Raw genomic sequence first — 13,438 nt, 5'->3', positions numbered from 1 at the left:
TTGCTTCTTCCCTCCACCCCCAACCCAGCCTGGACCACGTGATGGAGCCAGAGGCCACCAGGGGGTGAAGCCATGGACGCTCAGGGGCCTCTTGACCGGGGGAAGGAGGACACAGGTGTTCAGGGCTACAGGAGATCAGGCAAAGCCTCAAGTGCTCCCTGGGGACGCACAGGAGATGGGGGAACTTGAGTGGAACTCAGAGAAGCCAGAAGGAAGAAGAACACTCCAGAACAGGAGTGCTGTGTGAGTGAAGGTGAGGTGAATGTGGGCGCGATGCCGGGGTGGCCTCAGAGCGCTGGGCTGGACGAGTGGGGAGAGCCCCAGAGCAGACGTGATGGATCCTGGTCCACATGCTGCCCCATCCCCAGCCCACTCTCCTGATTGGCCAGTGCTTTTCTTGGCTGAGCCCAGATGTGTGCTCAGAATCCTTGTGAGCAAACAAAGCACCAACAATGGATCAGAGCTGGCCCGTGAGGTGAAACCCATTTTCCATCCCTGCTAGGGGGAGTAGATCTGACTGGGAGAAGTTGGGCCAGGGCCAGATTACTGAGCATTTACAAGCTGGGCTATGGGCTGGAAGTCGGCCCAAGGTGGGCACATTACACGGAGGGGTCGACAGACACGAGGACAAGATGCCCGGACGTGGGGCCCCCTTTACAGAGAAAAGTTCAGCCCAAGAGGAACAGGGTTTCAAAGAAGGGAGATGGGTTGGGATTTTGTCACCCTGGGTTGGAGATGGCGGTGGGATGTCGGAATGAAGGTACTCAAGGGGGGACATTCAGGAACACGAGGCAGGGGCCCGGCGGGGGGTGACACGCCCGGAGAGAACAGGAGGGTGGGGCGAGAGGGACCCCGGGGACCAGGGGTGGCGGAGTGGGAGGGACAAAGGGCAGAGAACCAGGCATCGGCTTGTTCACGTCAGGGGAGAAGGAAGCAGGAGACGGGAGAACTGGGGGAGACACGCATGGTGGAGGAAGCTCAGGTTACGGGGTGCTGGGGGGGGGGTCAGTGGAGCCGAACGTCCTGAGCGGTCACGGAGAAGCAGGATGCAGGAAGCGGGTTTGCAACCGGGAGGTCACCAGTGGCAGGGGCTGGAGAGAGCAGGGGAGCCGGTGGCAGCCGTGACTGGGAGGTAAAGATTGGGGCGGGGAAGCTTCTGGAGAGTCTCGAGAAAGCAGACAGCAGGTGGCTCTCGGGGGGCGGCAGTGGCCAACAGGGAGATCTGTTTCCCTCTGGGACGTCTGGGAGCTGTTAATGAGGTGAGTTTGGCAGCCAGGGACACCGGGTTCCATTCTCAGGTTTGTGCATCATTAGCAAATGTCGCCGGGGAGTAAACGGCTTCACCTCTTAGGCCTGTTTCCCCCGCTTTCTCATCTGTAACTCGCGGAGGGGAATAACAGACTGCCTCCAGGGGTTCTGCTGTAACGATGGAGCAGCAGAGTGCCGGACGGTGCCCGGCACGTGGGGCGACGGAAAGGGAGGCTGTTGGTGTGGCGTGGAGGCAGAGGGGGGCCGCTCGGGTGGACCCACCCTCGGCAGGACGCACCTTTCTATCAGGCGCTCTCTGCAGGGAGGCCTGTACTGACTCAGGGTCTCTGGAGGGCCAGTCAGGGGGACGGGGACAGCCTGGCCATGCTCAGGCACTGCTCTGGACAGCGGGGTGAACGAGGCCCTAAAGATCAGGCAAGAAAACCACATGCAAACCAGAGCAGGGACAGGCATCTTCCGCGTGAGCTCGCGACGCGGACGGGGCCCTGGGGCCCGAGGAAGCTTAGGGGCTCCCCACATGGGGGCAAAGCTGGGTCTCGCTGCCCCAGGACGATTTTGATGACAGGCGCAGCGACGGGGGACACCCACTCTGATCCATTCTCCCCGAGTCATCTCATCGACGCCTCTCAGCCGTGCTTTGCCACAGGCGAGGAAACTGCGGCTCGGGGACCACGTGACTGGACCACGGGTCAAGTGGGTGGGGAGCAGGGAGGCTTCCAGGCACTCACGGGCCCAGGGCAGACCTACCCTGTCCAACACGGGCAGGGGTGGGGCGAGAGAGCTCTCGAAACGTGACTGGTGCCCCTTGGATGCAATGGGATTTAATTTTACCTAATTTACATTTCATTAAAAGCGGATTCCCCAGATCAGTTATTAGAACACTTTTAAGGATGTGTGGAAAAAGCTGGGCGTACGATCCCACCTTTCCAACTGTGAATTTTATGGAATCCAAATACAGATCACGTATTTCAGATGAAAATCCGGCATCCAAACTGAGATGTGCTTCACGCGTACAATACACACGGATTTTGAAGACTTAGTAGGAAATAGAAACCCAGTGTAAAGCACCTCATTAGTATTTTCTCTATTGAACGTATGTTCAACTGCTAATATTTTGGATATGTTGGGTAAATAAAATATCATAAGATTAAGTTCACCTGTTTCTTTTTCCTTCTGAAAAAAAAGTGAGGCCAGTGGCAAGTTTTAAATTACCTATGTGGCTCCTATTATAATTTTGTTGGACAGTGCAGCTCTGACTGCCAGCCAGTGGAACCACCAGTCAGGTATGAACCTTTCAAGAGCTGTGACAGTCCGTGTGAGGTCAGCTGGGTGACACGTGGGCAGAGGGCAACTCGGGGTGGGGGGGTCACTGGTCTTTACTCTCTCCTTCTCCATTTCTGAAGAGCATGGACGTCCCCTGAGGGCTGCTAAAAGGCTGAGCTGCCCCGAGCACAGAAGGGAGGAAGGGGTGAGGCTCGGGCTCGACCGATGAGGGGAGATGCAGCCCGTGGTGGGCGAGGTGGTAACTGTCCCCAGGAAACTGGCCGGCAGGCAGGCAGGCAGCCGGGCGATTTGTGTCACTGACAGGAACTGGAATTTGAAGTGCAGTCACTCGTGGGAGGAGAAATTAGCTGATAATCAGCTGCTTTTGCTCTCAATCCAGTACAAATCACCGTGAGTGCAGGAGGCGAGGGGCGATGGGGTGGGGGAGAAACAGACCACGGGGGTGGGGCGGGGGAGGCTTGGGCACACATGGGGGTCCCAAGGGACCCTGCCTGCCTCTCCTGGGCCAGCCGCGGGCCGGGTGGGGGCAACAGAGAGTGAAGAGCCCGCCCAGTTGGCCAGGAGAACAGCTGGTGCCCTTCCCGCCAGGAGGAGGGTGCGGGGGGAGGAGCACAGAGAGGGAAGGAGCCTCCAACCTCGGTCTCAGGGTCAGCTGAGTCACCCAGGAAGGTGCCAGGCGTTGACTCGGGCCATGAGCCTCCCTCCCACCCAATGATTCCATTCCATTAGACTCTAGGTATTCTAAGGGCTGGAAAATCCATGGGGACAAACGTCTCTCCATCTCTCCGATGGTGACCTTCCTCTTCCTATAGCAACAGCAGCCCCAGGTCATGGGCTAGGCCCCAGGTCGCCGGCACGAGACTGAGACCCTGGCCCAGGTCAGTGTCCGAGGTTACACCCGTGGCCCTGATAGGTCAGTATCCAGACTGGAACTCGGCTCCCTGCACCCAGGTTTCTTTCTAGGCGGACGGGAGTGTGGTCTGGCGGGGAGGGGTCACTGCGCGCATGGAAAGGGGCTCTACTGGCGCTCAGAAGGCCCAGGGACGGGCAGGTCGGGACTGGGGAACGTTCTGGGCTTTCTGGGCCCTTGACAGAGGCTTGGATCAGAGGAAGGACATGGGAAGGTTCCGAGCTGCCGGGCACCCGTCTCTTGCTGCTGGCGGATGCGTCCCAGCGGGACCGTGGATGATAAACGAGGCTGGCTTTCGGAGCAGCAGTTGCACAGATGTGAAGGGACGTGAGCATCTGGCCGCCCAGCCTGTGTGGCTGCTTGGCCGCCGCGGGAAGCTCTGGCCTTGTCCTGCGTACTCTGTGATCCCCCACCACCTCTCCAGCCCAGAGATGGAGCATGGAGGGAGCGGGCTGGGGAGAACAGGCCAGGGGGGACACCCCCAGCATCTCCATCACCGATCGGAAACCTGCTTTCAGCCTTGGCTGGACAAATACTTCTTTGCCAAAGACACCCAAGGAGTCACCCTTTCCGTTTGCTTTCCTCTGTGCCCTGCCACTGGGGAGAGCCTTGCCCCTCTCTTCCAGGGTGCGGGGTGGTCTCTGGAGATGGACACAGGGGCACTTTTAGGCAGGAGCCTGGGCAGAGAGCAAGTGTTCCCATCGGTGAGGATGGCTTGGCTCCAAGTAAAAGTGGCGCTTTTTTACATGCCCGCTGAGTAGAGGCAGTCAGTGTATTTCTTTACAAATGAGCTTCCCACCTCCTGGCGGGCTCAGCCCACCAGCACCTGAGCCCCAGGGGTGGTGGTAATCCTCCAGTGCATACACTTTCTCCTATACCCCACGCCCTCCCTGGGCCCCCAGGGGCCCAGCTAACAGCCAGGCTCAGTGTTCCCCCCCTCCTGATAGGATCTCAGACTCGTCATGGGCATGGGGTCCGGAATTCAGCTCCCTCCCGGCCCCCACCTCCCACTCCCACGCCCAGCTGGGCCTCCTCCTCCTTGGGATGGCGCCTCCCCTGCCCTTTCCCAGCCTCCCCCCTCCACCGCCATTCCGTCTTCCCAACGACGCCCCGGAGCCCCATTCCCAAGACTTAACGACGCGCTCCGCCACGGGTCCCGGGCCCCGCGGCTCTACTTACTCTCCACGGCGAGGGTGATGGGCTGGCTGGTCTTGTTGTCCCCGTTTTTGTCATTAACAGCCTGTGCGTAGTAGCGGCCTGCGTCGGGAGCCACCGCTGACAGGATGACAAGGGTGTTCTCCAGGGTGATGGCTCTGCGAAGAGGAACAGGACGCCTCTGATGGGCCTGCTGAGCCTGAGCATCCGGGGATGCGAGCGGGGACGTGACGCCGGGCACCCCAGGACCCCGTCCTCCAGCCCACCCCCTGGAGCCACTCACTGCCCCAACTCCAGCCATGCTTAGTTTGCAGAGAATCCCCCGCGCCCCACCGGCGCTGGAGATCGGAGCCCAATACAGAACACGCCCAGGGGTCTGAGACTGTCCGGGTGACACTTCTCTGCCACTGCCCGCCCCCAGGCCTGGTTAGGGGCCCGAGCTCCCCTGGAATTCTACCCTTTCCTGTGTCACAGCATGGGTGGCTGTGTGGGGTTACCTCTGCACCAGGAGCGTCTAGAGCTAAAGAAATGCATTCACCAGAATCAGTGAATGAATGAATGAATGAATGAATGAATTAGATGAGAGACAAGAATGAACTTAGAAATGAACATGATCATTCCAGAATCACCGCCTTAACCTAATCCCGAATCTGTTGAGGTTGATTCAAAGGCTACAGCCTGCCTGTAACACAGGCTTCTGGGGTTCACATCTCCCCCCACCCCCCTCTTAGGGTATCCGTTTACTTCTCCCCCAATCCGGTCAATAAAAAGTGGGGCCATCGGGGCTGGCTGAGAGGGAAAAAGGAGACGGGCCGGGTAGTGGGGTGTAGACGTGGGCTGTTTGCTCCCAACCTGGTTCCCACTGCTGGGATCCCATCCTGCAGCCCCTCGGCTCCCACGTCCGTGGGCCGGGTGCAGGGCTTTTGCAGGCGGGAATCTGGGGACTCCATTGGACGTGGGTGCAGGAGCACTGCCCACCCTGGCTCTGCCAGGCACCTCCTCTCACCCATCCTCCTGATGACAAACAAAACCATTAGTTTGTCAAGTCTCTCTCTGGATTTTAATGTGATGAACCCGAGACAGCTGTGAAACATCCTTAATGTTCGTTTAACAAGGACAAATCCAGTTGAATTCTTTTCAAATTTTCCCATTAGGTGAATGTAACAGAGTTTTAAATGAGCTCTCAAATAAACATCCCCGCGAATGCCTCTCCAGCCTGGTCTCTCCCAGCCAGGCTGTGCTGAGGTCTCTCCTCCTCCTGGTTTGGGGGATGAGCAGTGCTGAGTCTCACGCTGCTGCCGAGCTCCAGGAAGCAGGAAGACAAAGCCCTCCTGCCCCAATTCCTGGGAACCCTAATGATGTCCTTTAAAAAAAAATTTTTTTCCCCCTGGAGAGGTCTTTTAACCTCCAGCTAATGAGGTGATGGGAGTGAGGACAGAGCCAGCTAAAATATTTTAAAATCGACACGATGGGACAGGGACAATGACCATGTCCTCACGTGGGAGTCTCCTGCAGGGGCGCTGGTCCTTTAGTGGAGCTTGTTGGGGTGGGTGAGGGCCGGGGAAAGGGAGGCTGGGCTGTGCCAGAGCAGGGGGGCAGCTCCGGGGTGGAGCTCTGGCCCCTGCCTCTAAGGAGCTCACAGCCTCCTTCTTGCTGGGCCTCAGTCTCCTTATCTGTGCAAGGGGTGGAGGCAGATGCGGGTGAAGACCCCTTCCAGCCCTGAGGCTGAGGCTGATTCTCTTAGTCCCCAGGTGGCCCGAGGCTGTCCCCTCCCTCTCACTCAGCCCTCTCCAGGCATACAGTCCAAGGTCAGGGCTCATGACAAGCAGCAAGTGCATGTGGACCCCCTGGGTTCCAGCTTCCCCAGCCGCTGCCCTGGTGATGTAGAAGCCAGCTTAAATGAAATCTTTGGCAGGTGGCGCCCTGGGCATGGCCTGGTCCCCCTCCCCAGTACACCCGCCTGTCCTGAACTCCTCTTCTGGCCTCCAGAGAAGGCCCCCCACCTCCAATTCCTTCTCTCCTTGACCACACAGACTCTCCCCACCCCCTTTCTCTCCTTTGCCTATATTTTGTCTATATTATGATGGATCCTTCTAGGCCAGTGGTTCTCAGTCAGGGGTGGCTTCGCCTTCCCGGGCACGTTTGGCAATGCCTGGCCAAGTTTTGGTTATCCCAGCTGTGGGGCTGTACTAGTAACTAGTGGGTAGCGGTCAAGGTTGCTGCTAAGTGTCCCACCACGCACCACACAGTCCGCATAACGATTTGTTGGGTTCAGCATGGAATGTGTGGATTGTGCGGTGCTTGGTACCCGGTCCTGGGTCGGGGGGGACGGCATATCCAGGTGGCAGAGGTGGTCACCATCTACCTCTGTTTCTGGTTCCCCTCCTGCAGAGAACTGAAGATCCTGGGAAGCCAGGGGTCACCCTTCCCAGCCCCCCTTGCACCCAGGTGGGCAGCTGGCTGAGCTAGTGGGATACGGAGGATGTGCACCACTTCTGGGCTTGGACCAGCGGGGCCACTGGGAGCCCCGTGTGGATGAGGGTGGAGCTCCCACCAGCTTGGCTGTGGGGGATGGTGCCCCTCCCATCCCTCGCCCTCGGTGGGCCTTTCGGTTGGCAAGAAATAAACTTCTCTGGCGCTATGTCCCTGGGATTTGGGGGTCTGTCTGTGATGCAGCTAGCACGGCCTCGACTGGAACCAGAGGAAAGCACTGTGTCCGGGACCCCGGGGCCTGGGTTCGAGTTCCCAGTGCGGAGTGAACTGGGAGAGGCAGAGAGCCGGAGAAGGGCCAGCGGCCTTTTGATCTGCTGTCCCTCTGTCTACGGCAGGAGGCTAAGGAAGGTCCCTGGGCTAGCAGCCTTCTGCAGGATGACCTTCCCCTTGATCGATGGTTCTGGAACGACCCTGCCCCTCACCTCCAAAGTGCACAAGGCTACTTGTGGCTGTCAGGAGGGCTTCTGGCCTACTGCCCCCAGAGGCACCCGCCCTGAAGGAAGCTGCTGGAATTCTTGCAGGGCGTGGACATCAGGGCTCTACTCTCAGGCAGGGGCTTGGTGATATTTTTCAGCCACACTCCTCTGGTTTCCGTTTCCTAAGGTCTGTCCCGCTGCTTTGATGGGCCCAGCTCCCCGCCACCTTCCATCTCCCACTCCTATGAAGTGTGCCCTTTTTTCTCAGCTCCACGGGAGCCCAACTGATCATTTAATTAAGAATAAAATAAATCACCCTAGAAGCTGCCCAAAGCCCCCAGCATGTGTCTTTGATGGGAATCTTGTCTCCTTTTCAACAATGAGTATCAAGGAACGGGCCAGGGGTTACTAATCTCCACTTCTGCCCTGGGAGGGAGAGCGGCGCTCTCTAGACAGCACAGCACGTGCCTTCAGCACCTTGTGCGCCTCACTGACTGAGCGCGCTCATCAGATGAGTATCTCCAGCAAACAGACACCAGAGAATTTGTTTCCAGGGGCCTTTCCTCTGCGTTATATTAAATCTGCTGAAACTGCTGAGATGAAATCCCCAGCGTCCTCTCGTGCGTTCGGTAGGAGGACTGGAGGGGGTGGGGAGGGGGTAGGCGTGACCAGGAAGGTGTGCGTGTGTGTATATACCCAATCATCACCTGCTCTGTAGCAGCACCTTTGCCAGGTGACTCTGTAGTCCTCTCACTCAAGAGCAGAATCAGTTTCCTGGCTTCTTGATCTGAGTTCTACCATGTGACTTGCTTTGACCAATGGGATACTAGCAGAAGCTTGTGTTTTGCTTCTTCTGCAGCTGCCAGGGGCCATGGCTAGAGGCTGGGACACGTGGGGCAGAATTGGGTCACCTAGGCACTCTAATCGGCCAGCCCCAGCCAAGTGAGAGAGCCAAGGCCAAGCTCACCAATCTGCCAGTTCACATGACAAATACATCCTTATTGCATCAGGCCACTGGGACCACTTGTTACGTAGCACTATTGTGTCTGTAGGTAACAGATACATTCTAGGACAGTGGCTCTCAACTGAGGCTGCATGCTGGAATCACGGGGAAGCTTTTAAAAATCCCAAGGCCTCGGTACACCTCGTTTCAATGAAATAAGAATGTGTGAGGGGTAGAATCTGAAAATCAATATATTTCAAATGGTCCCAGATCATCTCAGAGGGCAGCCACGTTGAGAATCACCAGGACCAATTCTCTAAAAGGACAATCACTTTATCCTTTTTAGCTCCCATGTCTTTGTACCTGTTCTCATATAATTTCCACATAAGGGCAGAATTAAGGACCTGACTGTGGAGTTGGCAAGCCTGCAACCAGCTGCGTGAGATCTGGCAAAGCAGTTACACTCCAGGGGCCTTCACTTTACCGTCTATAAAATGGGGGTAAAATCAGCCACCTCGTAAGGTTGTTGTGAGGGTCATTCATTCAACAAATATTTCTTGAGGTGGACCTGGGGATGGAAAAGGGAACGAGACAGAGCGTCTCTCCCTGGGAGGTGCGTGTCTGTCCCGGAGGAGAGGGTGATGGGGGGTGTGCTTAGCCCAGGCCTGAGAACACAGCAGGCACTCCATAAACGACAGCCACTGTGCTTGCCAGGATATCATCCTGTTATTAAGATCACGCTTCTCTCACTGGACCTCATGTTCCCCAGAGGAAAGAACTGTCCTTCTTGGCTTCTGCTTCCTACAGAGACCAGAATGGGCTCCACCCACAATGGACCTGCGGCCCGAGAGGACTAGGACCGGAGTGGTCTTTCTTCTCTCCTGGGAGCAGAGTGTAGGGGAGAGTGCGGGTCCTAAAGAGGACAGCCTGGGCTGGCTCTCCCAGGGGGTCAGGAGGGCCGCTGCGTCCCATGCTTTGCCCCTCGCCCTCTGTGGAGGCGCTGCTTCTGTCACTGCCCACAAGCCCGACTGCCACAACCCCCTTCCAGGCTGCACAGAGGGGCCCTTGTGAGCGCTGAAAGGACCGTGTGTTCCCCTTCCCGCCTCTCCTGGCCTCACCTCCTCCCTGGAGCCAAAACACACACAGCCGTGCACACCAGCGGACACCCAGCCACACACGCACCGCGGAGACACCCTGCCGGGGAGGTGCCAACGCCCTCCCATGTGCCCTGAACCCTGGGCCTGTAACCACGGTGACAGAGCCTCTGTGTGCGCCAGTTCGGGTTTTTTAAGTGCTCTTAGAGGCAGAATTATTCTCCAGCCGAGAGTGCAGCCAACGCCTGGGATTCCCCGGGGAGGCCACAGAGCTGTCATGGTTCCAAGGTTCCTCCCGCACTCTCCCAGAGAGGCCCCTGGAAACCAGACTTCCATCATCGGGGATGTCCCCCATCTGGCTCCGTCCCAGAGCAGGGAGGGCCCTCCGTCCTCAGCATCTGGGGGCCCTACGTGGCCCCACATTTCCTCTCCCGGGCCAGCCCCCCCCCCCCCCCACCAAGGGCAGGGTGCTCACATGCGGCTGCTAGGCGGGATCTTGCGGCCGTCCCGGAACCAGGTCACCTGCGGCCGTGGGAAGCTGGCGATGCGAGGGGCGCGGATGACGGCCGCTTCTCCGTGGGAGACGCTCTGGTGCTTTTCGCTCTCCTCAAAGCTCCCCATGTCTGCGGGAGGGCAGGGCACACGGAGGGGTCAGGGGCCGGAGGTCTGCCCGGCTCCCGGGCTGGGAAGTGGCAGCAGCGGAAGCAAGTTGTGGGGCACACAGGGTGACATACCATGGGGCGCGGCCACCGTCGCCCCGTCCGTCCCTACGACACGCTCCGCTTTGTACTTCTGGGGTTTGTATCCATTTATGTCCCCGTGTCCATGATGCAGCGCATTCATCCAACAACCATGAGACACGGGTCATTATGTCAAGCGGTTTACAACGGAAAAACTTCTGAAACAGGCCCGTGGGCTTGTCCGAAGGCACGTGGCTGGGACAGGGCGGAGGCAGGATTTGAACTCGGACCTCAGAGTCCGGAGGCAGGCAGAGCTGTCCCTCCTTCCCTGCCCTGTAGTGCGGCAGGGGTTTAGGTGCGGGGTGAAGGGCACATCTGGGGACCAGTTTCCCGTGTCCTTGGGTGAAGTGTGTGGGGCTGCATGGATATTGCACACAGACACCACGCTGCTCCTTTAAAAGGATGCCTACCCCCTTGGCAGATAAAGAGGGGACCGTTGGTCCAGCTCCGTCAGGCTGGAGGGAAGCAGCGGAGAGGCGGGTGGGAAAGTTCTGGCTGCCCCCCTGCCTGCTGGGATCAGGACAGGCCCTGACGCTAAGAGCGGAGGCTTGGAGATGCGTGGGGTGTGGGAAGGGGTGTTTGTGCTGATGGGCGCGACTCTTTAAAGCGAATGCACATCCTTGCTACCCAAAGGGTGGTCTGTGGGCCAACACACGGGCACCACCTGGGCACCTGCCACAAAGGGAGAGCCTCAGGCCCGCCCCGCCCCCCAGACCTGCTGAATCGGAACCTGCCTGTTAACGAGACTCCCAGTGAACTGTGTCCACATCCAAGTGTGAGAAGTACTGCTGGCCCTCAAACTTGGCTGTGTGTCACTGAGTAACATGTCAAGAGTTAAAAGCACTTCATGCTGGGGTTTCATCCCCAAACTTCTGACGTCCCCGGTACACGGTGTGGGCTTTTCCCATCAGAATCCCACGTGCGGTAAGGTTCAGACCCCTGAAAACTGGCTGTGAGTCCCCGTGGCCCACCTGTTCCCTCCTGGATCAAGAGGGCTGCGTGCTAAGCCATATGGGTCTCCTGCTGCTTTGATTTATTTCTTAACCCCTCCAAGACCATTGCTCTTCTTCCTCTCCTTCGGCCAGGAGTCCCCAACCCGACTGCCCCTTAGGACCCCCTTTAATATTCTCAGAGGTAAGAACCTTTTGGGGTGGCTGGGGTCCAGACATCAGTATTTCTAGAGCCGTTCAGGGTGTTCCAACACGAGCCAAGGCTGAGAAGTACCGCTGGGCTGAAGCCAGTGGTTCTTACACTTTGGCGGGGCTCAGAATCCCTTGGGAACACGGTAAGCCCAGAAATTTGCTCTCACCCTTCCCTCGTCCCCCTAGGGCATGGAAAGGCCCTGCTTCCACGTGCCTGGGTCTCTGTGAGTCCTTGACTCACCTTCCCGAGGGTTTGCTGCACACGGAAGTTCGAGGACCACTGGCCTACACGCTCGTTTTCCAAAGCCCTGGGCTTGAAGCTCTTCTTGGCCACATTCCCCCTTGGAGGCCTTGCCTGATCTGATGGTTTTGGCCACAGTCTCTCTGCAAAGGCTCTCACATCTGCCCTGGCTCCTCCCTGAGCTCCAATACCCAACACCCAACTTGCCACAGGAAACGCTGGGTATTTCTTACCTCCCCGCCAAGCCTCCCTTCTTGCTTTCACAGTTCTGCTAATGGCTGCCCCACCTGTACCTGCCCAGATCAGCTGGGCTCAGATCCTTGGAGCCTTTCATGGCGCTTCCTTTCCCACACTACGGGCCCTCTGTTCTCCCAGGCCCCATCCCCACGCTCGCCCCATCACTTGGCTGCACGGACTCCGCCCCTACGTCATCGCCTACACTGGATCCTGCCTCCCCCATCTTCCACACTGCTCCTGATTAATTTTTCTGACTTGCTCAGATCCTCTGGTATCTCCTCATTGCCCCAGGAAAATCTACATTCCCTTGCCTGGATTCAAGGTCTCTCCCTAATTTGACCCCAACCAACCTTTCCTGTCCCATCGCCCACACCACGTCCTGCGTCCCCCGCCACAGTGAATTACTTACACCCCTCTTCTCACCTCGGGGCCTTTCTTTGTGTGGGGGACCCTGCCTGGAATGCCACCAGAGCAAGCCATGATTCACCAGGGCACCACGATTCAATAGCATCCTAGGAGGATCTAGTCAAGTAAGTGTCTCAGGAAATGAAACCTGCCGTTGGCATCCTTGTCCTAATTTGGCAAGCAGTAAATGTAACGGTGGTGGCTTTGGAGTCACTGAGATCTGAATTCAAATCCCACTTCTGTTACTTATTAGGCATGACCTTGGGCAAAATTTTGACCTTACTGAGCTTTAACTTCCTCTTCTGTAAATTGGAGTTAAGAAGAGTATCTCCCAGAGCTTCCCACCTTCCCTGGTGGTGCAGTCGTTAAGAATCTGCCTGCCATTGCAGGGGACACAGGTTCGATCCCTGATCTGGGATGAATCCACATGCCACGGACCAACTAAGCCCGTGCACCACAACTACTGAAGCCCGCGTGCCTAGAGCCCGTGCTCCGTAACGAGAGGCCACCGCAATGAGAAGCCCGAGAACCGCAACCAAGAGCAGCCCCCACTCGCCGCAACCAGAGAAAGCCCCGCGCGCAGCAACAAAGACCCAACACAGCCAAAAAAAAAAAAAAAAAAAAAAAATTATTAAAAAAAAAAAAGGTCTACATTAAAAAAAAATGATACAAATGAACCTATATACAAACAGAAATAGACCCACAGACATAGAAAACAAACTTATGGTTACCAAAGAGGAAAGGGGGTAGAGATAAATTAGGGATTTGGTATTAATTTATACATACTACTATATATAAAATAGATAAACAACAAGGACCTACTGTATAACACAGGGAACTATACTCAATGTTTTGTAATAACCTATAAGGGAAAAGAATATGAAAAAGAATAAATATATATATGTATGTATAACTGAATCGCTTTGTTGTACACCTGAAACTAACACATTGTAAATCAACTCTACTTCAATAAAAAAAAACGATGGCTACCTTACTATTTATCTCCCATTCAACATGATCTTCTTACAGTGTGATTGATACTCCTGCCACTGAGAGGTGGGGGCTAAGACCCCTCCCCCTTGAGTCTGGGGGTTTTGTGACTATACTGG

General features: G+C 56.8%; 1 protein-coding gene across 1 annotated transcript in view; it reads right to left on the bottom strand.

The window, feature by feature from the left end:
• Positions 1 to 13,438, bottom strand: part of SDK2 (sidekick cell adhesion molecule 2) — a 262,181-nt gene that overhangs the window by 89,523 nt on the left and 159,220 nt on the right. Inside the window, exons 4-5 of the mRNA XM_059049005.2 lie at positions 10,040 to 10,187; positions 4,643 to 4,776 (exon numbers count right to left, since the gene is read on the bottom strand). Of these exons, the coding sequence (XP_058904988.1) occupies positions 4,643 to 4,776; positions 10,040 to 10,187 (282 nt within the window). The remainder of the gene's footprint in view (positions 1 to 4,642; positions 4,777 to 10,039; positions 10,188 to 13,438) is intronic.

The sequence above is a fragment of the Kogia breviceps genome, chromosome 19 (genome assembly GCF_026419965.1).
Source record: "Kogia breviceps isolate mKogBre1 chromosome 19, mKogBre1 haplotype 1, whole genome shotgun sequence".
In the NCBI taxonomy this organism is placed as follows: domain Eukaryota; kingdom Metazoa; phylum Chordata; class Mammalia; order Artiodactyla; family Physeteridae; genus Kogia; species Kogia breviceps.
Note: the sequence above shows the minus strand (reverse complement) of the source record. Positions and strands in the feature narration are given on the sequence as shown.